The 25,451-nt window shown below is 33.2% G+C and overlaps 2 protein-coding genes across 3 annotated transcripts in view; both read right to left on the bottom strand.

Annotated features, from left to right (window-relative positions):
- Positions 1 to 9,501, bottom strand: part of LOC117168379 — a 17,002-nt gene extending 7,501 nt beyond the window's left edge. Inside the window, exons 1-4 of one of the 2 annotated variants that reach the window (XM_033353987.1) lie at positions 9,462 to 9,501; positions 6,761 to 8,744; positions 6,545 to 6,673; positions 6,134 to 6,439 (exon numbers count right to left, since the gene is read on the bottom strand). In XM_033353987.1, the coding sequence (XP_033209878.1) occupies positions 6,134 to 6,439; positions 6,545 to 6,673; positions 6,761 to 8,744; positions 9,462 to 9,476 (2,434 nt within the window). In that variant the 5' untranslated portion in view covers positions 9,477 to 9,501. Of the gene's footprint in view, positions 1 to 6,133; positions 6,674 to 6,760; positions 8,745 to 9,461 lie in introns of both variants that reach the window. The other variant, XM_033353986.1, reaches the window with a different exon arrangement.
- A 3,301-nt stretch (positions 9,502 to 12,802) lies between these two features.
- The window catches only part of LOC117167606, an 18,392-nt gene continuing 5,743 nt past the window's right edge, over positions 12,803 to 25,451 (bottom strand). Inside the window, exon 2 of the mRNA XM_033352662.1 lies at positions 12,803 to 19,922. Coding sequence (XP_033208553.1) covers positions 15,981 to 19,922 — 3,942 coding nt within the window. The 3' untranslated portion in view covers positions 12,803 to 15,980. The remainder of the gene's footprint in view (positions 19,923 to 25,451) is intronic.

Raw genomic sequence — 25,451 nt, 5'->3', positions numbered from 1 at the left:
GAAACATCATAGCCAAGGAGAATGAAAAGAAAGAGAGGTATCGAGACCTTATAAGGGAGTTGCAACGATTGTACCCGGAATATTCTGTTAAACTGATCGCCCCTATCATCGGCGTTCTAGGAGGTGACAAGCTTTCACTTGCTAATGGCCTATAAAGCATCCCTGCGTGTGAACAATATGCTAGAACACTTGCGGGAAAAATGCAGAAGGCGGTTATCCTTGGGTCGCGGCACTTCCCATTCTCGACAATTGACTCAATTTCCCTAGCACCATTTAGAGGAGCGATATTAAGGTGAATGCCGTAGGAGTGACAGAGATGGTAATAAAGCACTCTTAGTGCCGCATTGTGACTTTGAATGTAGGTCGTTCCCGTGTGAGTTGGACAACTAGATAGTATGTGAGGTAAATGCTCGGGGTGTGCATGGCACGCTCTGCAGCTATCATCGGGAATGTCTTGGCTCAAAATGTGGGACGGTATGTTAAGGTGGAAATGACACCGTCTTGGCATGCAAAAATGAAACCCTATGTACCAGACTTCAATCCGGGCGATTTAAGGAAAGCAAACGTTAGCTCACAAGACATTGACTGATCCTTCACATTTCTGTGGAAGATACAGTGCATCCTCTTATCGAGGAGCTGTTCACGAAAGTCTTTCTCTTGTGTAAATCTGGTTTTCCAAAGCGGCATCAATCTCTCTATGCACCCAACTATTTGCGGAGGAACCTTTAGGATTTCCAAAAGACATATGATAAGTCTATGAGATGTCGAATCAAAAGCTTTCCGATAATCAATCCAGGCCATCGATAGGTCACGCTGGTAGAATGCTGCATCTTAGCAGACACATCTATCGATGAGCAGGTTCTCCCTACATCCGGCTACGCCATTCTTTGAGCCTCGTTGTTCATACATTTCTTGCCACACAGGTTCAATTGCCCGAACAATCCTATCATTTAGGATAGCTGTGAATATCTTATAAAGCGTGTTCAGACAAGTTATTGGCCTGTGATTCTTCGGGTCAGCTAAGTTGCCTATTTTCGGCAGGAGTATTGTGCGCCCTTTCACCAACCACTCCAGAATTGTCTCTTCCGAATTTAAATTAGGTGAAAATACGGGTCAAATACTGATGGGTTGAAGGAAACTTCTTTCACTAGAAGGTCTTCATACCATCTGCTCTCGGAGCGGAATAGTTCTTCATCCCTCCTGATACTTTTTTCACCTCCTCGGTAGTGATAGGTGGGCATTCTTCATTAGGTGTTATGAGGGCAACACACAGCTCCTTGAAGCTATTTATGTTCTCTGAGTCTTCATTCAGCCTATGCTGCACTTCATTAACTTCTCTCCAAAATACTTCGACCTCCTCTGGTTTGGGCGGGTGGTCGACAGTAAGTGCAGGGTCTTGGAAGAGTCGAGCGGCGTCAGAGAGAAACTGTTCATTTTTTCTGACCTATCTCTCTCTCTCTCTCTGCTCTAGACTTCTCTTAGCGTCAGATAGCATCCTTATTCTCTCAAGAATAAGCTACCTGATGGTCAGCAACTCTGACTTGTTAAGTTTGTGATAACGGGTCCGGAAATTGCGCACGAACTTTCGAACCTTGGCGGTAAAATTCCTGCCAGATGTGATATAGTCAATCAGACACTAAATGCGGGACGCATACTGTCTTGCCCAGCCTATCATTATGACGAGTTCACGCATTCGTCTTTTGGTCTTATGATCAACCGTTGGTTTCGTTTTACGGTTCCCATCGGCCAAAGCTCTCGCGGCATTATACACACAACGATTGATAGTCCGGAGCTCGGATTCGTTGGAAAAATGTCCACGAAGCTCGTCATTATTATCAGCCAGATCTTCAGGCTTGAGAGAAACTTAGGTGATAATGTTTCTCCGGGTCATAAAGCTGTCGCGAAAGGTTGTTTTTCTGGTTGTTGTTCTGGCTGTGGTAGAGTAGGCGTTCCGCTTACATAGCTCCTTTTCTGGAGTAGTTCGGCATGGTTTCGCAGACGTTGATGCGAATAGTGCGATAACTCCAGGTGTTTCTCCCACCACGGAGCATGCAGTCGCGCCACGTAACGTCGTTCAGGCGCCACGGCTCTAGAGTGGTCGGCATTGTTAGCCGACACATCGTTGGGAGCCCTGCATGTTATTTTATTTTGAATCGCACTTACTACAACTATGTTTGGTGTTGCCATTGTTTTTCCCACGAGAAGGTAGGAAAAGGGGTTCGTCCATCCTTGTAGAGCCCCGCATGCAAATATAAGGCTGCGTATTCTGAAAGGTCGTCCGATATACCAGAGTCACCGATCTAGACACCTCACCCTGGTGCCGTTCAGCTTACGGCACGGTTTTCATTATTCGTTTTGTGTGAAAAGTGACTATCTCGGATTTCTTTAAATCTCTACGTTTCATGAATCCCTCAACCAAGAAATAAACAGGTTTTACTATGGAGTCTGTAGTTGTCGTCCTTGTTGTTGTCTGCATACTATAACTTTTGAAAGACTAATCGGAATAAATTGTTCTTTAGCACACACTTAAAAAGACCAACAAAATATATAGTTCGTAAACCAGGTATTTTGGATGAAAATTCAAAAAGTAAGCAACATATTTCAAAATATTTAAGACTATTTTTTTCAAGATTAAAAAATTTTATTTACGGCTATTTATAGTAATTGGAAACTCAAACAAATTATTCTTATTTATTTTTACGTCAAAAAGAAAACTATTAGAGTTCTAGCATTTTCAAAATAAGAAAATAAAAAAAACCAAAATGAACATTTTAAGAAAAACAACGCATGATATGAAAAAAGTCAAAAGAATAAACAAATTGCTTTCTGAAGGCACAACAAAATTATCATAACAACTTCTTGAATTTTAATGAAAAATCAAATATTAACATTTTTATCGTCCAAAAAATAATAAAAAATAATAAATGACATTTTTTGGTCCACCTATGCAAGATACTAAAAAGAAAAAGAAACAAAAATTGTACAACCAAAAAAGAGCTACAAAATTGTCAATAATCACTTTTCTATTTGACGAGTAGTTTTGGTTTTATTCTTGAAAAACCGCATTTAATAAAAATAAAAAAAAAGTATTTCCCCCGAAAAACAGCTAAAAGTTTGTTATTAATAATTTTGCGATCAACCGCGGAGTGTTTGTCTTAGTTGTAAAAATTACATTAGAAATAAACTAATTAAATTTTTCGACAAAATGACACAAAAGGAACAATGAAATGTTCATTAACATTTTTGTTTTCAAATTATAAATGAAAATTTTTTTACTTCTTTGTCACAATATGCGGGATGAGAATGTGTTCGTTGCAGCCGAAGAAGCTTTAATAAAAGAGAATGCACAATCACCAACTTGTCTCACCAAGTTGTAACTACCTTATTACTCACCATCGTTGCAACTACTTTATTACATTGATTAAAAAGTTTTCTTTCTACAAACATCTGTGGAATTTTGTAGTTGTGATCATTATGTTTTTAAATTAACAGTTACTGAAAATTGTAGACGCTTTAGGCACTTTCTATATCACGTCTATGTCATGGTTGGTTAAAAAACTTTGTCAAGATTCCGGAATAGAAATAGGAAATACAGGTTTTTAGAAATGTTTTATTTATTTAATAATTTGGATTTTAGATTTTTCGAGAATATTTAAAAAGTTGTTATGATAATATTGTAGGGCCATAAAAAAGCAACGGTTTTCTCCTCTGGATTTCTTTTTATATCGTGCGTTATTTAGTCTTCTATAATTTTTTATTAAGAAAGTCAGCAGAAAATGATCGTCTTTTTAAGAAGAAAGTGGTATTAAGAATTTTATAAATTCCCCCATTTTTCAAAATTTTGCTTTAAAATGGCGAAATTTTAAAGTGATTGTGCTAAAAAACTAGAAATATACAGCCACACATAAGTACATAAATACGAGGTTTGTTAAAAAAAAGGTGACTTCAAATTTGGCGGACTAAGTACATTCGATTTTCGATTTTTTGTTTTGTTGTGTTGGTACACATATCCCCACTTTCAATGTTGACTGTGACATTTGGTGAGTCTACTTTAAGCCTGAAACGTGTGGCAACGAAATTTGTTCCGAAATTGCTGAATCTTACCAAAAGAACCGTCACATGAACATCGCTCAGGAGCTACTGAACACGTCAGCGACGATGCAGATTTGCTGAAAAGGATCATAACTGGGGATGAATCATGAATATATGGTTAGGACGTAGAAACTAAGGCTCAATCACCACAGTGGAAGCATCCTGAATCCCCAAGACAAAAAAAAGCACGCAAAGTTCGGTCTTGCTCACTGTTTTTTTTCGATTACAATGTCGGCAGGCCGTACAGTCATTAAGGAATATTACCTTGAAGTTATCCGCCGTTTGCATAGAATAATACGAAAAAAACTCCCAGATTTTTGGCGAAACAATTCATGGCTTTTGCATCATGGTAATGCACCTGCTAACTCAGCATTGCTTGTTCGTGATTGTTTGGCCAAAAACAACACCATAATCACGCTTTAGCCACCGTATTCGCCAGACATGGCCTTCTACGAATCTTTCCTGTTCCGAAAACTTAAAAGACCCAAGAAAGGACGACATTTTGCAATGATTGAGAAGATATAGATCGCATCTCTGTAAGATTTCAAGATCATACCAGAAAGCGCATATAAGAAGTTCTTCGAGATTGGAAAAAACGCTAGCACAAGTGTATTATATCTGAGGAAGATTACTTTAAAGGGGACAAATTAGATATCGATAAACAAATGAATATTCTTCAACAAAAATAAAAAGTCACCTTTTTTACAAACCTTGTAGATAACATACATGCAACAAGGTAGATTAGTGAAAACATGTTTTTTGGATTCAGACGATGTCAGAACGTGGAAATTTGACAAAAACGGGCGGGAGGGGGTCCAATTTTACACAAATATAATACCTTCTCTAATGTGAATGTCAAAATAGGCGATACCCAGTAACAGTTATTGGAATTGAAAACATTAAAATTTGGAATTTCGTATTTGATAGAAAAATGTTGTAGTGTATTTATATGCTAAAAAGCCCAAACATGCTTAAAAAAATTCGTAAACTACAAGTTACACAGATGATTTCAATTGGAACAAAAATTCCTGGTACTTGTCAATTTCTGTTAAGCATGTTTTAACACTTAAAAGAACTTACGTATGCTCAGCAAAATTTTAAAGCAATTTAAAAGCAATTATTTAAAAAATTTTTTCAAGTATCAATAATAAAGCCCGCACCTCTATAGATGGGGAATGAAGTATACTTTTTTGGTCCTCAATGCGTTACTTTCGCGCTTGGAACCCATTTGGAATTCAAGAATTTTTATTTTCATCCCACCTTAATGACAAGTTTTCGGTAGATAACATGCCATTTTGATATAATAATTCTAATATTGTTGTTCTCGTTCCAAAATATTTTATAAAAATATTATTTTACAAAATAAGAAAATAAAAGTTCAAGAAGAATGAACTGGCTAAAATTTTAGAATGAAAATTGTATGTAAAATGTTGGAATCATAACTTTCTTAGTAAAAGGATAATTAAAGTGAAAATTTCTATGTAAAAAATTTAAAATGGTTGGGCTTATACAAAAAATTATAATAGAAAATCGCTTAAGTCACTTTTTCAAAAAATATAAAAACACCAATTTAGCCAAAAGAGTTAGGCATAAAAATTTTGTTTTAAATTTTTCGACTAAAACTTTTTAAAATTTTCGAAACTAATGTAATGTTTAAAAGTTATGATTATACAGAAAAATTAATAAAAGTAGTGAACAAGTTTTTTATACACTCTAAAAGTATTTTGAGCAAATAAAACTACAAATATTTTATTCTCATATTTTAAAAGGAGTTTTGGGCAATTTTCTATATTTAAAATTTCAAGTGGATGCAATTTATCAAAAAAACCTCTCCTGATAGAAGAGGCTAGTTTTGTTGTCAACGAAATGATATATTATTTTTTAATCGAAAAAACTTGCATTTTATGTACGCTTATATTAAAAATATTATAATATATTATTTTTCTTATCGTGCATATATTTTAATTTAGTATCAGGTAATTTAATATTTTAAAACATCTGAATAACCTATCAAAAAAATAATTAGTTGAAATAAACTCACTAGTTTTTGAAGGTTCCTTTTTATAAAAATCAATAGATTTTTTGTCGTATTGTCGTATATATGGTACAGGTCCCTTATTTTCATAACTACTTCTTTCATCGGCATCTTTTTGCTTTTCGTATTTTGCTGTTTCTTCTTCATTGTCGGCATCTTCAGCATCTTCATCATATGCACTTCGTAATGGCTTCGGGGAATCATAACTAAAGTAGGGTTTGAGTGAGTTTTTATCATAAGCAATATTCGGAGGCTTTGTTGGCGCGTGATTTTCTGTTGCATATTCATCACCATTCTCTTCGCTGGCTTCTTCTGAAAAACGATTTAGCGGTTGAGGTTGGCGCACAAATTCATGCAGCCTTCCGACTTTATCATCATATGGTTTAAAAACAAATGGCCCCATCGGCGGCATATTACTTTTAAATTCTGATTCATCAGAGTAGTTCTCTGGAGAAACATCCCCATTATCTCTGTTTTGAATCTGTGATTCTGAGCTGCCATAATTTTCAAATGGTTGTCGATATTCTCGCTCAAAAGATTTGTACCCTAGAAAACGAAAATTTAGAGGATAAAAAGTAATACATACTTTATTTTTTTATATTGAAATTTGAGTTAGTATAGATTAGTACCAACCTTCGTCTAATTCATCATCACGATCCTCATCACCATCATCATCTTGTTCCTCTTCCTCACTGTCATCATTTTGCGAAATTGGAGCTTTTTTGTTATTTTTAATTATTTCAACATCCTCTTGTATTCTTTTAAGAGTCCCGGACCCCACAAATTTTTGGGGTCTGTTAACGGCCTGATCATTTGTATTAAAATGCAGTTGAGGTTGACTTTTCAGAGGCTGATATATACCGGCTGGTTTTCTGTAATCATTGTTGGACAGGAGTTGAATGCTAGCCCCCTTATATTGTGGAAATTGAGGTGTACTCCTGGAACTCTGAACCGGTAAGACTTGCGGTTGCTGGTAACTATTTGTAGTGCTCAAGAAGGGCTGGTTTCCATTAGACTTTGGGAAGCCCGAGGATAATCCAAAATTAGGTACATGCTGTAAATTAATGTTTCTTCCAGTAGTCAGCACAGTTGGTTCTGTTTCTAGGGATTGAATGAATTTTGGAAATTCTTGAGTGCTTTGAAGTTGAATCCCTGGAAATGATGTTACTATCTTGTTATTGTATTCTAACGGACTATTAGGGTACGCCAAATTCTGAGGTAAATTGTCAAATGATTGAGTCGATGGCGAAAAACTAACCCCATTTTGGTGAGAATTCTTTTGTCTGGGATACTGTGAATTGTAGACTGGTATATGAGTTTGTGACCCTACAAACTGCAAGGTTCCACTGCTATCATCCTCTGCAAAGGAATTCTGCTTTACATTTTGAAACGCGGCATAATTTCCTTCAAATCCTTGGTCATCGAATAGGTTATTTTTTAATGTATCCTGATTTGGGGTACCATATGTTGTGTGTGATGAAACTTCAGATGGATTTGAATACGGAGATTTTAGTTTCGAAATTGAGCCTGGGCGGCCTGAGATGGCCCGGGAAGAAATTGGAGAAATGTAATTTTCGTAATGAGGAGTGGTGACATAACTGTTGTAGACTCGATTGCTTGGTGTTGCATGGCTTCCTGGATATTGACTCTTGTCAATGTAAGCATCTCCTGGAGATGTTAAACTGTAAGCTGCTTTCGGATATTCCTTGCGGTAAGAGCTCTGAGGTGCGTTGTAACTTTCACGAGTGTCCTTAGGATATTTTTTTTTAGTAATAGAGTCGAAGTTTGGACTGTTAGAAAATTTACTGTGGACATCAGAAGCTTGTGGTTTTTGGTAAGTTTCTGGGTTTTGGTAAGATTCTGAAGTCTCTATATTATATGCTGGACTACTACTTCTGACAACAGTATCTGGTGTGTAGGAAGGACTTCTTTTTGCATTATAATATTTTAGGTTAAAAGAAGGAATGGATTTGATAGTAGGTCCATCAATATCGAAACCAGTGTTCCCAATGCTGAATGAAGATCCCCTTTTGAGGTCAGTTCCTTCAATGTCAAATGTAGGACTTTCAAGATTAAAGGAATCATCACCAATGCTGAAGGTGTCACCATCAAGACTGAAGGAAGGAGAATCTATATCAAAGGACTTAGTTCCCTTAATACCTGCTCCATTAATATTAAATGAGGAACTGCCTTTTATAGGAACATCAATATCGAATGAAGGTTTGCTTTTAATACTTATGTCATCTATATTAAATGAGCCTTTTAAACTGGGTTTTACACGGTTGATTCCTGATACTGAATCTGAGGAAACAAGACTAGATGGTGAGTGGTCAAAAGATGTCAGGGAACTGCTGAAATTTGGATCTATTCTTTTGTTGAAGCTTTTAGCATTTCCGTAGGATGAGTTTCCTACCCCGAATTCTCGCTTAGATTTTTCTAGAGGTAAGTCATCATCTGAGGCATTCGTAACGTCTACGATTTTAAGAGTTGTCAATTTTATTGGTAACGCTGGTGTTGTTATTGATGCTGCTGTTGTAGCAGCTCCTAATGGTGCTGTCTCATTTTCACTATACGATGGAGCTGCAGCTACTATTAGAAGTAACGTTATGTATAGGATCTAGAAGCATTCATAACAGGATGTTAGTTTTCTATTATAATTTGTCTAAGGTTTAAAAATCATAGGAATAGATTATTAAAGATAATTGCTTGCATCAATAAGCATTATCTAAAAAATTTAGGCAGAATTTATCATAAACAATCTGAAGCTTAAACTTTTTGGTACGAAGAAAATTCAATTAAAATTTGTTGTGGAATAATGTGTTATGTTATTATGACTTTCATTCAACGAGTAGAAAGACTTTAGTTAAATTATTTTTATATATTCAAAACACTAACACATTTTACCATACACACTCAGAATGGTGTATCCATTGGCGGACAACTTGCGTTAAAACAGGCACTATAGAATATTTTCCTTAATGTTCGTCACTCTCTTCGATGAAGCACCATCACGATTAATCACACTGTCGAGTTGAAAGTTCGAAGGTAATTTTAGTTATGCGAAACTCAAAGAGTATATCACGTCGCCTGTTTCAACGCAATTTAATTCATGCATGAATACCTTTGTAAATATATAAAATAAAGAGAGAAATAATCAAAGCTTTATGCACAAATGGAAAGTGTATGCGCAGAAATGACATTTAAGATCAGACCGATATTTCGCGCAATTAAATATCATGACTGGTTTTTGATTATTATTGTTCTTCATTAAGTTTAAATCATTTATATTTGATTTTGATAAAAAATATTTTTATATTGAAAAAGCACCACGTACCATGATGGTATCCATCTAGCCGGCACGATAGATACCAAAGATCAATTCTAACTGCCCGGGACTGACATGCCGCCTTCTTTTATATTCTGTGTTTAGCGATGCGAAACAACGGAACGTATTGCACTTTTCAGAAAGCGACAAAAAGTGAACTGGGAAAAACAGACTTAAATCTCTTCGACTCTCGCTGATGTCCAGCTTAAGCTAGCACGTCAATTGAATTCCGGCAGTTGATTGGTCTTTTTTCGCAACTTACTATTTTATCACCATACAAGACAGAAATGGCTATTCTACAAAAAGTACTTGACGTAAAACTCTCTACGCGGCAATAGATTAAAAAACAAAACTTAAAAGTTGGATTTTACTGTTTTTCGGGTATCTGATACACATCCATTCAGCCATGCTTATAATAAAATTAAAAGTGACTTTGTCAATGCTTTAAGGTTATCTTTTTGTATTTTCTGACGATCACTTAATGGGATTACTTTCTTTGAAAGATACAAAAATATAATATTTTAAACATTCTATGAAATTAAAAATTCTTTAAAGATAAAATTTACTTTTAGTAAACAAATATTCAGAAAGGGGATAAAACTACTTGGCGGAAGTGAAATATAAATCTTAAGTGCTAGTTTCCTATCCAATAGTAATGCAATAGTAATAGCCAAAAATCATTTCACCAGGTTTCAATAAATAATCATTGATGTAAACAACAGTTTTTGCCCAAAACGCCAATTAGTTTCGTCAAACATTTTTAGAGTTATTGCGATAATTTTTTTCTGGGGATTATGCGGACGCGTTAAATTTTAAGGAATTTCGTGATCTACGAATCGTGCAAGATCCACGGGTAATTATATCTTCGGTGTAGTCAAGCATGATCTAATTAAATTTATTGTTGGAAGTCGATTAAAAAAGATTACCTAACTCTGCTGAAAAAATCCAAATTTTTCTGCAGAATGATGCCATCTACGTATAGAGCAGAAGAAACCTTATATATATTTTATTACGTACATATGGATGCGTGCGTCCGCATGAAAAAAGGGCTCTTATGGCCGGTATGGAGTTATGTATAGGGGCATACATTTGTGTTAGTTTTCTCTACTTAATGTTTACAGCGAACGGGTAAACGGATCTTTTAAGATCTCAGTGAGTAGCGACACTGTCTAGTTGAGCCGGTGCACTCGTGCCATCAATTAAATTTATTTAATTGATCAGGCCAGGATCATCCGAGATCGATCTCTGATTCTCAGAGCAAAGGCCGGACCCTGTTCCTGTACGAGTACTATGGGAGGGCAGGTAGCCCTTGGTCGATTCGTGCTGTCGACCACCTGCCCAAGTTGGGAAGGTCTCGTAGTGACATGTGGTTTGGAGAAGTTTTTATAACTTTTCTGAACTGTAGACGGGGTCATGCGTGCATGAGCCTGAAAGGGAGCGATATTGGACCAATATCGATCTCCCGCGATCAACACAGGTGTCTGCTCATTGAGTATGACGTGTGATCGTAGTGTCGCTTTGCACTTAATCAGAGTAGTTTGAGGGAGTGAATAATTTAAACGGTCTACCCTGCTCGTGGGGTGTCTTAAAAGTTCCTCTCCTTCAGGTAGTTTACAGCGAACCCTATAAGTTAAAAAACGTGAGTGCCATACGCACATGTGTTATACTTTTTCTGCTAACAAGAAATATGCTTACTTAAGGAAACTTTCTGGATATAAGTATAGTCCCAATAAATTGATTAGAGGTGCCAGTATCCCACTTAATCTCAAAAATAATCATTTTAACCTCAACTTAGAAAAACGTGGAAATATCCTTTATTGTAACCAGTCATAAGGGTCGTTTTTATGCCAACGCCCACATATGTTTTTGAATTGGATATATTTGAATGTTTTAGAAACTTAAATGTCGATTTAATTGCAATTTGTAAATAAAATAAAAAATAAATTATTTTCTGTATATTTATGCTGAACCTATTATTTAGTCTAATATTTTGCAAAATTTTCTGTCTGCTTATATTTTTTTATCCTTTATCGATATTTAAAAGTCGATATTTTCCATATAAAAGTGGAAGGTAAGTATCCGAGTCATTATTCGTTTTTATTGTAATGATTCCTTCAATACCAATATTATGATTCTCTCTAGCTTTACCTTCGTGCGTTATAAATCCTATTGTCTATTATTGAAAACTAAAGGATGGGCATTTTTTGAAGAACTACATTTTAAAATAAATGTATGTAAAAGGATGTAAAAGTATATTATCACACAATCTTAAAAAAATAAGTGCAAAAAATTCGATTAATACCACAATTGACCCACTTTCATGTTTGCTTTATGGTTTGCTTAACGTGTTTATTTTATTTTGAAAATAAATCGATTCCAAATAATTAATTAACTATTGCTTTTCTCTTAAATTTGTATATCTTTTCTTATTAGTGTATTCTTAATAACTAACTAGAATTAACACGCTCTTGCAAAGTGTGCAATGAATACTCACACACTTTTCTGCAGATAAAGTATAGACAACCCAACCTGCACTCCAGTAATATGTAATGCATTCTAATGGTAATGAATATATTTATGATTTTATCTAAATTTTAAATTATTATCCTTTGGAGTACATTGGAATGAATGCAAAACAATCTACGATTAGTTTTGCACTATGAATTTCAGCGCTGATCGTAGAAGCATAAAAAACATAAAACAAGAAAGAATGTAATTAAAAGTTTTTTAAAATTATAAATTGTACTATGTTTTAAATGCACTACATAAGAATGGCTTCAGATTCTATGGATTTAGAGCAAAAATAAAAACATCTCCAAAATTTTAATCTTAACTTAAATTGTTATTATTAATTAAAAAGTTAATTGCTGAAAAGATATACCTTAATTAGGTATTAAATTGAAAATCTCTACGAAATAAACATTTGGACCTAAAGAGACTTTAATCTGGGAAAGATAAAATGAATGTCGCAATTGCTATTATTTTGTGGGCGGTTTTAAATCCATCAATGGAGTGGAACGCAGGTCTATACTCCGTTTGAAGCATTCAACGAAAACGCTGGAAATGTCATTAATTTTAGTTTCTTGCCGAATTCTTCGCGAAGAGAAAATCTTTTTTGACTGACTTTGCACAATACTTTCGTTCAGTTCTAGTTCGTATGTCCTTTCTGGAGAAAATAAAAAAAAGAAAACAGGAGAGAAGGTTTTCTAAACATAACTATTGATTACGTTAAATACTTAATCATAAATAAGTTACAAGATTTATAAATAATTAATTCTGCGCATTTCCACCTCTTTAAGTCCTAATGACAACGAAAAGGGAAAAAGCTTGAAAAGTTTTATTTATTTAATTTTTACAATACAATCGAGAACAAATTTGAAAATCCTAACATTATTTAAGATTTCTTTTATTTTATTTGTAAAATATATGTACACATTGATTATGCTCCTTATTCCAATTAACATCACTCATAAGATACTTTACAATTTTGAGTATCGGCATGGGATTATAGATCTCTATGTTTTTTAAAGCTAACTAGTATTATGGTGTGTGTTAATAACTTTTTTTGGTATTAACATTGATACAACATTTTATTTGGTGTAAGATGGAGGGGAATCATAATTATATTTAAACGCATATGACAATCTTTATGAAGCTTCCGAATACAAGCTTATGAAATCTGATTGAATTTGAAATCTAAAAATAATTTTATTTTGTTAAAATATGAATTTTAATTTACATCTATCATAGTATGATTACTATAAAAAGAATAAAACATTATTGAAGTTAGCAGACGATCACCTTGGTTATAAACTTGAAAAAGGCATATGATGTGATGATAAATCATCTATTAGAGACAGCATATAAATTAACATTTAATAAATTTTAGAGAAAAGATAAAGTAAGATTTAAAGACACCAGTTATCATAAATTGAATTAAAAAAATAAATATATTTATAAATAAAGTTTTTTAAATGACCGCTGACAAGAATTTTTATCAAATGACCAGACTATTATTTTGTTTTAGGCTATTTCATTTGCATGTTTCGATTCATATTTCATTTTCATTTGGCCGTTTAGCGAAGTTTTCTTCGTTAAGAAGTTAAATATTTCCACATAAATATACTGTTAAGATTTAAAAAATATTGTTTTCAGTGACGTTTTTATAATTTTTATTGCCATACGCCATATTGCAGGTCTGGGTAGGAAATCTCACATCATACATTGCAAAGAATTGCTTATTTCTACATATACATTTTAAAAATTACAATTCTAATGATATTAAATGTCTCATTCACATACTTCCACCAATTTCTGTAAATCCGGCAACACTTCATTTACCGAATCACACAAAGCATACAAGAACTTACGAATAACATAACTATAAAAACCGCAATTAATATAATTATAACTTCATATGATTATTCTTCAAATATTATTTTAGATGAGTATGTGGGGGTGTGCGGTGTTCTGCCGGGATTTAAATAAAATGTCCTATAACTTATAATTGAAATGTGAGTTTACCGTGTGAGGCTCACTTTATCTGGGTTAGGCATTTCTGCTTCCACGGGGAAATTTGGTTGTGATATAACTTTCAGTTTATCTCAAAAGTATAAATCTTGCGGAATAATTATAGAAAAAAAATTACTCAAGACGTGATCAACACTAAATAAATGTCTTCTTATCACTCAAAGTAAAGTATTTGATAAAACCCAATTATACCTAGAGTTTTCAGACGAGTAAATAACCCTGGTAACGTAAGGTAATATGGGTAAACTTCCGGGTGACTTACCCGACGTTTGTTCTTGGCGAAAATTTATGAGAATTTTGTTTTTTCTCCTTCCAAACTTCCGTGAAGCTCATTTTTGACAACTAGAACAAAACGGTGATGTCTGAAAATTTTTAGCGGCTTCAAGCCAAGGGGGAAAAGATGGCTGGCTAAATATACTTTATCATTATTCTTTCAAAGCGTAGAGGTGCTAAGAACACTTATCTCCATTTTCAAAATATCGCATTATTCAGTTTAAATAAAAAACTTTGCTGAAAGTTACACATGTGAACAGTTTTTTAAATAAATAATTATTGCTAATTTGATTCTAATATTTTATTTATTTATATTTATTTTAATTTAATCATTCATTTTTTTAAAGTTTTAGCAGAATTGCAAAGGTTTCCATATTTTAAATGTAACTAGAAAGACGCTGTTTTTAATTTATTCTATGATCGCGAACATTATCTAATTACAAAATTTTTTAGATGTTAAAGGGGATACAGGGTAACTACAAATATTTAAAATATATACTAAATTATCGTTAATTAAGCCTGACACAGTGAACATTATCTTGTTACTTTTAAATATAACATAAAAGCATTATAACTGAGTATTTTCTGAAATTTTTGATTAATTCTCGAAGCTTCGGTAGCATACCGGCATGTTACGAGTAATTTTACCCGATTTTAAATAACCGAGAATTTAAAAACTTTACTAATACGATTTTTCTTCGTGAAAATTCTATTAAACTTGTCTATTCGCACTTGCATTCAGTGTTTATTTCCTATTTTCTTTTTTATCCTTAATTGAGAAATTTATAAATGAAACTTTACAAGCAAATAATGGATAAAAATGTAGGGTAGTTTTTTTTGTGGGTTCGCATTTTCAGTAACTGAAAAATATGTGATGATTTAAGATTTTCTAATAGTGTACGTATACATTCTCATGGGGCAAAATTTCGCCGTTAAAAAAATTGTTTTTGAACAATTAAAGCTCCTATTAATTTCGCCTTCTGCCTCAAATTATTTTATACTTAAAATTAATTTTCGACACCAAAGAAAATCAAGTAAAGGTCTTTACATGGTTTATATAAAAATAATTATTAACATTTCTCTTGATTTTTTTTGCATAAAAAAAATTAAAATTAAGAACAGTATTTTCTTTAAAAAAACTCTATATAATTTAGGACATATTCAATTAAAAAAAGAAATTAGAATGCTATGCAGAATCACGTGAGTCACAAGAGAACGAGCTTTTTGTATTTTATACAGTAACGATCAAGTAACCGACCTACGACCTATTACCGAGCACTGTTACGACCTGCACCCAAATTTTCGGCTTTCCTGCCCGGTATGTGATGTTGCAAAATTCATTTAATTTTAATATATTTAGAATATTTATAGAGTAAATTTGTAATATACGAAGTTAGCAAATACTCCACGTATTTGAATTTAAATTAAATTTTTTTATACTGTTAGTCTTTGAAAATATACTGCAAGTGCTTAATTTCTGAAAATACTTTTCCATCTGTTTCCGTCACAGCTGTATTCTTATATATAATCTTTTTGCACGTATTTGAAAAAGAAACAGCATTACGGTGCTATTTTTTCAAACCAAAAGTATTCATTTTGTGCAAGAAATTATTATAAAAACCAAGAAACACAGACGTTATTTGTAATTAACAATGTGCACTACACCGGCACCATACCTCACACTTCCATAATATACGCTTCTAAAAATTTCAGACTTGGACGATCTTAAAGGAAAATTTCGATTGGCGTTTTGCGGCTGTAAGACTTCGTTGGGTCAGATTTCTTTTGGAAACCTTGCATAGCATCCTTATAAAACTGTTCTTCCAATCTTAAATTTTCATTCTCGATAATTTGTGCAAAGTTTTCCCTGTCTCTGTTCTTTGAAAAACTTTGCGAGCTTCCAACAGGTAGCCTCTTGTTTTTCATCAATAATCCAAGGAGATTGTGAAACCTGGGATGGTTAACATCATAAAGTTCTTTACTCGATGTCCGCTGTTCATTGTCAGGGGACGAAGTAGTGAAAGTTGGATAATTGTGGAAGCCTGGACTCTTTTGTCGGAATTTAGAATGACTGCTATGACGCCCTGGTCTCAAATCACTTATCTCGTGGTCGAAGTGCGGCCTCTGTCTGAAGCGAGAAGAGTCAAAACCAAACTCAAAATTATTCGAAGCAGAAGCTTCAGGTGCAGTTGGTTTTGAATTAAAAGCACCTTTTCTTGGACGAGACCTTTTAAATCCTGGAGGAGCAGATCCAGGCCGCTTCTTCACTGGCTTATCATGAAATGGACTTTTAGACAAAAACGAATTTGGCTTAGGAGGTGTAAGATAATTATTAATTCTGAGGTTGTTTCTTTCAGTTTCAAAATCTGTTTTTCCAAAATAATCTGAAGGGTGACGTTTGAAATCATCTTTTAAAATCTGCTCGATCTGCTCGATAGAAAACGCTGTCTTGCTTGAATTAGTATCCGGTTTTATTGTTCGTATCTTATTTTCCGTCTGATGAGCATCCAAGGTATCCTTTAGTAACTTGGAGTCAAAATTTAAAGTGTTATATCTCAATAATTCGTTCCTTAATTTTGCAATTTCAGAAGTGTCTGCAATGCTGATATTTCCAGGAGTTCTTCGATCCTTGTTCCATTTGTGGGAGTTGTACATTGTTTTCAAAGATTCCTTCAACATTTGCTCAGCATATTGGGCCAGATCGGAATGCAGTTTTGGCTGATTGGCTAAATTAGCCTGAGCCCCTTGAGAATTTTGGAAAAAGTTTCCTCCTGGGAGGATAGGCACTAGGTTCAGATTCTGTTGTAAAATATCATTTTGAGGAGGTTTCCTGTTTAAGATTGTTTGGCTTTTGACAAGATCTGCGTTAGGTACGAAGTTGATAGGATTAAACATGTTAACTGGAGGGATTTTGGTACCAAATTCCGTCAGAGTATCTACGTAATTATTAAGATGCACTGATTCTGCAGTAGCAGGCGTTGAAGCTGGTCTTGATGTGACAAAACTGGTTGCGCTTAGAATTGGGATTTGAGTAGTGTACATTGCAGTATATTGATTGATAGGTGTGACAGGATTATATATATTTAAATCGGCAGAACTAGGTTTGACATTTGGATTAACAATCTCAACATTTTTTGTTCCCACAATTGGAAACTGTGCTCTATAAAAATTAATTGGTATCCCAGCAAAAGCGTTAACTGCATTCACGTTTTTATTGCTCGTACTTCCAATATTATCCACTCCCTGAAGTGAATTCGCTAACTGATTTCTTTGGATCTGTAATTGTAAATCATTCACAGAGCTCATAAATGCATCATTTGCAGCTTTTTGTATTTGCGCATTATCTCTCGGTCTAGCGACAATAAAATTATTGGGCGTTTGTTGCACTTGATTTTGATTATTCAAGTACAGCCCAGCGTAAATTGTTGGGACCATTTGTGCCGGCTGGAATAGTGCTTTCTGTTGGTTTGGTTTTTGTGCTTCATTTCCGACTGATAAGCTAGCAGTTGCTAAATATTGACCATCTCCAGAAGTAGCGTATCTTTGGGTGACTGGATTTTGTGTAGTCGAAGCTGATGGAATGTTCTGGAAATGAACTGTGTTTTGCCCCTGAAGTCCATGAGACTGAACTTGAACATTGGAATGACTATTTCGAAGCATTGTTGAAAGAGATTGCAGTGTTGGCTGTGGCACTAAAAATTGATTTCCATTTAAAGTAACTTGTTGGAAAACTGGACTCGCTGTTGAAGTAGAAGTATATACTGGATTTGTTGTTGTACTCGAAGCAGTCGCATGAGAAGATGGATTCACATTTTGAGTAATTGTGAAAAGTGGAGTAACTGTGCTTTGGATATAATGCGTTTTGCCATTTTGTTCCTTCTGTCCTTGAGGTAGAAAAACAGAAACAGGATTCCGCAAACTACTTTGACCTACAATAATATCTGGTACTTGCCTATTGTTTTGTATACTTTGTCCATTCTTTGTTGTTAAATGTTGAGTTGGTGTATTATCAAAAGGAGCTGCAGTACTGATGATTGACATACCAGCTCCAAAGTTCTGAATCATTGCATTAGTAAAGTCAAATCCTTGACTATTTCCTAATGCAGTTTGGTGATCAAACTGGGAAAGTGGTACCAAATTCATATTAACCGGAAATAACAATTTTGGTTTCTCTATTTGATCTACTTCGTAACCGTTCGAGTGCGATACCTCTACATTCTGGTCGACTTGTTTCCAAGCATCTGTTGATTGAGAATCATAACTCTGAAAATTAATATTATCCACCTCTGATCCTGTATTTTCTAATGGTTTATCTTCATTCCCATTACTTTCGCCTTGAAACTGATAACGACCTTCTTCATCCCAATTATTATATTTATTTCTTTGTCTATTTCGCTGCTTCGTTCTTGATAAATTTACTCGTTTTCTTTCTCCATTGTTCTGTGAATAACTTTCCCGATGTTCTTTTGGAAGCTTCCTGGAAAATTCCGAAGTATGTGGTCGTCGTCTGTTTTTATGAAGCTTTTTTGGGTTTTCCGTAACTTCTCCATAATCTACAGTTTCATCTGAAAAATCTTGAGAGTCTTCGGACCTCTCATAATGACGACTAGTTCCCTGATGATTAAAACTATGTTGAACGTGAATATTTGAAGATTGAGCATTACGAGAATCTGAAGGATTACTAAAGTTCTCATGAGGAATCGAAGGTAAAACACTAGATCTTACAGATTGAGTTCCAAATTTAATATTAACTTTGTAATCATTAGGTCGAACATCAGCCACAGGATTTTTGATGCTTTGGTTGTTTGTATTTGTCGATTTCAGAATACCTTTACTCTTTTCTAATTTCTTCTCGTCCTCAAGTTGCCTCAAATTATGATTTGTCCTTGACAGAGTCAGTTTCTCTTTCGACGCGGCGTTGCGTTGAAGATTATACCCTGACATGTCCTGCTCATGGTAATTATTATTTACTTTCTCTGAATCGTAATTAGACTTGAACTGATTATTGTTATATGAATTTAACGGACGATGACGATAATAATCATCTCCAGTGTCTCGACTAGAATCAACTCCATATATCTCCATATGATTTTGCACCTTTTTACCTCGATCTCTACTCCTGCTATTTTCTGATCTCTTTTTATCAATATCAGCTGGATCATGACTTTTGTTCATGAAACTTTGTACATTATCGTAAAATTTCTGATAGTTTGCCACAGCAGGAGTATCATTATCCACTTTGAGAATTTCAAAGTCACTCCGCCTATAAGCAGAGTCCAAAGATCGGCGATTTGCACCTGAGTGAGGTAGGTTGAAAAAAAATCTTGCTTCTGGTGAATAAAATGGATCATTTTCCAGGAGGCTTTCACTTTTCTTCTTCTCGATTTCTTTTGTGAGCTTGTCGCCTGCCACCAAATTTTTTCCTATTCGTTGGTCGGAAACTATTAACGGAACGAAGCCATTTGAATTCTCATAATGAAGAGTCACTCTTTCTGCACTGCGAACCGTTGAATTTGATGGTGGATTTTTGGAAACAACTTCTAAAACTGCATGTGGAGTTTTGTCGACTTCTCTTTTTGAGTCGACGGCAATCTGGTCGAGAATGACATCCAGTTTTTTGTCCTCTGTGGATTTCACGCATGACCAGCTCAATAGTAGAAGGACTGCCTAAAAAAATGTCCAGAATTAGATTGATGAAATTAATAAATATTGTAATTTTTTTTTCTTTAAATTTCTAGATCTAAAAATGTAAACATGAATGTCATTTACGATTTAAGTGTATATAATTTATAAAATGTTGGGAGTGGTGTGTTCTTTATTTTTAATTGTAAGTTTTTGATGAGCATTGATTTTAACCTTGTAAAAAAGATAATTAAAGGAAGTAAATTTTAATTCTTCCGGGTCATAATGATTGACCGATTACGCAGTCTCACAGATTTTTTGTCAAATGAATTATTTCTGGGAATTACATAAAGAGTACTTTCACACCTTTATTGAATTTATGAGAATCTTGGTGGGATTCAATCATCAGAGTTATTTAAACGAGTGTCAGCCACCTTAAGTATTCTGGCAAATTAGGAGCAAGCATCTTAAGTTATTAACATTTTTCAATAAAATTACATAAACTATGATCAACAGGAGTAATTATGGGACGGATTTAGAACTTCGTAAAAATTTTTTAACAATACTATACGCTTCATTATTTTAAAACAATTTTAATGTAATGAGGAAGACAAAATTTCAAAAATAATATATTCTTTTAAAAAATTGTAAAAATTTAAACCCGTTAACAGGATAAATAATATGTTTAGTGCATCTTTCCACAGAACAATAAAATATATGCATGCACGAGGAATAACCTTATAATATACCAGAGAAAATTATAAATCATGTGAAAGAAATATAGAATTATGTTATTATGTACCCAATGATTCTCTGATTTCCTCTACTTACTTCACTTTTACTTTATTTACTTTTTACTCCTGATCTTTTTAGTGAAACGTTTTCTCTTTTCTTTTTGAATGTTGCGAATTTTTTATGTTAATTTAATTCTTTAATTGCCTTTTTTTAAATTTATTTATTAAGTATTTCTTTGATTAATAATAACAAATAAAGTGATTGAAAGAATCATTTTTGAATAAACGATTGATCAATTATTACAAATAAAAGTAATAAACAAAATGACTGAAGTAATCAGCAAGGTGATTTTTGGTTTGTAACCTACTATCTACCAACAATTAAAAGAAATCTTCTTTTCAAAATATGGGACTTTTTACAATTGAAAATATGAAAAAATATCATATAAAAAAATCTAATAGTTTAATGGAAAATAGTTTGCATTGCAATAAGGTCGAAATTTGTTTCGAATAAACAATTACGTCATCCTTAAATACAAGTTATTAAAAGTAGTAAATTCAGATATCTATCTCTTGAAAAATGTCTATCATAATTATATGAATTTATAAAATTCTCTGTAATACAGATCAGACTAAATTTTTAGAATAATTTATAACTGCGCTTGAAAGTCCAGGGTATGACCTACAAGAGAAAAGAAAAATGAAAAAGTAAAATCTGGAAACCATGCAATTTATAATCGTACAAATAAGGACTGGATATGCACAGAAGCAAAACTTCATAGACTTTCACACTGATTCATGAGCTTCGCTTATGTAGTAAATATAAATTAAGGCACTGCTTAGATTCTGCTGTGCAAGATCTACGATAAGCACGCAAATTTCGTTTTTCTTTCATTATCAAATGTATTTTAAAAATAAATCCAAATTTGGATTATCACTTGCGAATAGTGATGAAAGTAGCGCGGCTGTACAATTTTTTTATTTCTTATTATAGATGGTGTATGCGAAATATAAAATGTTATTTAATAGGATAAATAAATAATATAACACTACTTCCTTTTATTAAAAATTGTAAAAAAAAATAACATGAAAAATCATTATGAAAATAATTTGCTTACCATACTTTTGTAAATTTAGGCTGTAAAACATAAAATATGTACCAAATCGTTTTTTTAAGGTAAGATTGAACATATTTTTTGTCAAAATTATAACGAAGCCCAAGTGGCATAAAGGTAAAGAATATATATGTTGTTCTTAATTTCCACAGGAATTTCTAACGATATTTAAAAACGTGCTTTAAAAAAGTTACAAATATAGAAAAATTACACTGTCTTTTTAGAATAACTGTTTTTGCTTAACTAACATTCTTGGATGAAAATTAAAAAAAGAATCCAAAAAACTAGATGTAAATTCGAAACGTACGTATTTACAAAAATATTATTTGTGTGAAAAAGGCCTAATATATTGTAATGGCCATTCATAATTTCTCAAAGGGAAGGTCTAATTTTTATTAATGTTTTCGCGCGTGAAGTGGGCGAATTTCAAAAATTTTGAAAATGATTTTTCTGTATGATCGACAATTCTGACACCGAAAGGAAACTTTTTTATGTGATTTAATGTATGTATAAAAAATTGAAAATTTTGGCTCAACCGCACAGATTTGTAATAATAATTACCTCGTATTTAAAACAATAATCATCTCATATTTGAAACAATAATCTTCGTTGGAAAAATTGAAATATGAATTAATTTAATTGCGGATGTTGTTCTACTAAACCACCGATGAGCTATAGAGTGAAATTCCAGTCCAACGTTTCGAGCAAAACGAAGATACGATAAAAGATACTAATTATTGAATACAACTTTCTGCACGTTTCTAGCAAATTATATGTACCGGAAACTTTTGTTTAATTGTCAAAGAAATAATATGTATGATACAGATAGGAATTTCAAATCCTTGCAATAGAAATAATCGGCTTGATTTATTCTTCCAAAAATACATATCCTAATGTCTGTAATTTGAACAATATGCTAGTGTAGATTTCACAAATTAAAAAATTTAGAAACTGTATAATTGACAATATTTTTTAATACGTACTCTATTTTTAAAAAATAATTTTAATTCAGAATTATTTCTTGTGTGCAAAAAATTTGAATTTTTCATTTTAAAAAAATTCAAAAAGTTGTTACGATAATCACTTAGGGCTTTCAAAACGAAAAGTTTCTCTTGTGTCATACAACTTGCATAATTTTATTTTTATCGGAAAATATCGTAGGGCTAAATTGTTCGAATTTTCGAGTGCTACGAATAACCTTACATCGAATTTTCAAACTAAAAAAATGGTACACATAATTTAGAAAATGCTATAACTTTCTAAATTTTTATCCAAAATATCTGCGTAACGAACTCGTCGTTTCACTTTGTGCCTTAAAAAAGCGTGCCAAAGCTCAATCCAATCTTAGTATTCTTTCGAAAGTTATCGTGCCTAGAGGGTACACTTAGTCATAAATATAGACGTACGGACATATAGGTCCCTGCGTAAAAATTGTTTTTTCTGACTCAGGGATCTCAAGATGTGAAGAATGATGAAAATCGACTAATTTAAATTTTACATAAAACCAATATCTTCTCATTAGGATGAGATATCAAAATCACCGAAATTTGCATAAAAATTACTAACAATAGTTGACATTTTTCAGGTAATTTTATATGGAATTTCTCATATACCCGTTTCGTTCAATAATTTAATTTTCAATTTTACAAGTATAGAATTCATTGTTTGATTAGTTCAGTGTTATAAAGATAAAATATTTATTTTTCAGACAATATTATTTAGTTTCACTTTTAAATTTAAAATAAAAGTTCAACAGCCCGGCTAGGACAAAAGTTTCCCCAAACATTCCTGGAACATTCCGAAGAAAGGTTTAGAGAATTCCGAAAAATGTTTTAGGAATATTTCCAGAAGTTGGTAAATGTTCGCGAATTAGAGGAGGTTCCCAAGACACTTTCGAGAAATGTTCGTGAGAATGTTTTTATTGTAATAATTTAATTAATTTAATTGATTAAATACGCTCTGATACACAAACATTTACCTACTTCCAGGAACCTCCTTGGAGAATTTTTCGGCATTTTACGAATCTTCCATTGGAATGTTCCTAGAATGTTCAGGATAACTTTGGTGCTATCTCGGAATTTTGACCAAAGTGAAATGAAAAAATGTATATATCAATAGGAAGCACGGTTTTCTTACGGATGGATTACTTCTGCAGGTAGCAAGTTACCTTCAGGCCGTTCAAGTATTACTAAGTAACTTTGGGAGCGACATCAGGAGAATCTCGCCAAGTATTTCTATGTTCTAAATTAATTTTGATGGTGTATTTTTCGACTAGAACACGGAGAAAAAGATCACACAATTATATCGCAAAATCTCTATATAGCCAGAAAGCGCAATATGATAACGTACAAGCAGATCCCGGAGCTTAGTACGATGTTATAATGCACTAATATCTAAAAAAAAAGTTAAATTTGGTTGCTTTCTTTTGCTACGATGTCTTTAACAGTAATGGAATGAAGGCAGAGTATGAGTGAATTCGGGCTATCAATCGAGACATCAAATTTAAAACAATCACAGAAACATATATAAGTTTCACCGAGGTTACGAGAATAATTCTAATGTATGCTGTGTTACGCTAAAGTGATGAAATTTCGGTGAAACATGTAGAATCAGCAGCTGATAACATGAAAAAATTGTTCTTACTGATATATCTCTTTCGAAATAAATGACACTATTCTAGACGAATTATAACTTATTTAATACCATTTAGCAAAAGCGAAAAAAGTAACTGACAGATGGGAATTCCCATTTCTCTCCAATTTAATGAAGTTAAACGACGCTGGATAGAGCTGGCGTCGCAATTGTCGCTACAACCTCGAATAAAAAGGGATCGATTATAAGATGAAAGATTATCCAGGGAAAGATAAAAATAAAAAATTATCTTCTATTTATGTAAAGTTTATCTGGCAAGGTTAATTTTTGTGTCGGTGAATCTTGCACCTGAAATCGATGTAAACCTTATCTTTAATTTTTTCTGTGATCGCTTGTTCACTACTGGAACCCTCGCGAGATCACAAAAGAAGAAATACAATGTCGGCGCGTAATGAATTTAAATTCTGACGTTATAGACTGCACAATTATACGGTATATAATGTAAAAACCTAAAAAGTACGATATCACGATTTTGCGCTATTATAATGCAATAATTACGATGTATAGAGCAGGAATTACGGTATTAATTATAATTCATGCCATATAGTTTTCTCAGTGAATAGTAATATAATTTTTTCGATGGGCGATGTTGCCTAACGCTGCCTTCATCACTTTTACACCTATGCCATTATAAAAAAACTATGTTTTATTTTTTTAAATCTACTTTCTAGATGCTTAAGTTCAGAATCTTAACATCTCTTCACAAGTTCACTCTGTCTAACATTAAACTAATGTTCTAGATTTACCCCCTTTCTCCTTTCATAAGATAATAATGCTTTTTACATGTACATTTCCTTCTTTAAATATAAAAAAAGAAAATTGGACAAATGTTGACTTATTATAAGAAACGACTGATAGAAATATCTGACACTTGATCTTCTTTTTACCATTAATATTGCGTCAAAGATGACAAAGATGAAAAATCACGTATTCTAATAGTTATATGTTATGTACTACGCTCTATCAGAGATAATAGTACAATATATACAGCAGGGCAAGTTAGGCAGTGTGAATTTTCCCTTTAACCCTTTTCCAAATTAAAAAGGTGGCTCTTTTTAATATTGTATGTATTG

This window comes from Belonocnema kinseyi, chromosome 2 (assembly GCF_010883055.1).
Source record: "Belonocnema kinseyi isolate 2016_QV_RU_SX_M_011 chromosome 2, B_treatae_v1, whole genome shotgun sequence".
NCBI classification, from domain to species: domain Eukaryota; kingdom Metazoa; phylum Arthropoda; class Insecta; order Hymenoptera; family Cynipidae; genus Belonocnema; species Belonocnema kinseyi.
The sequence above is the reverse complement of the archived record's forward strand: the minus strand, read 5'-3'. Positions and strand labels throughout refer to the sequence as shown.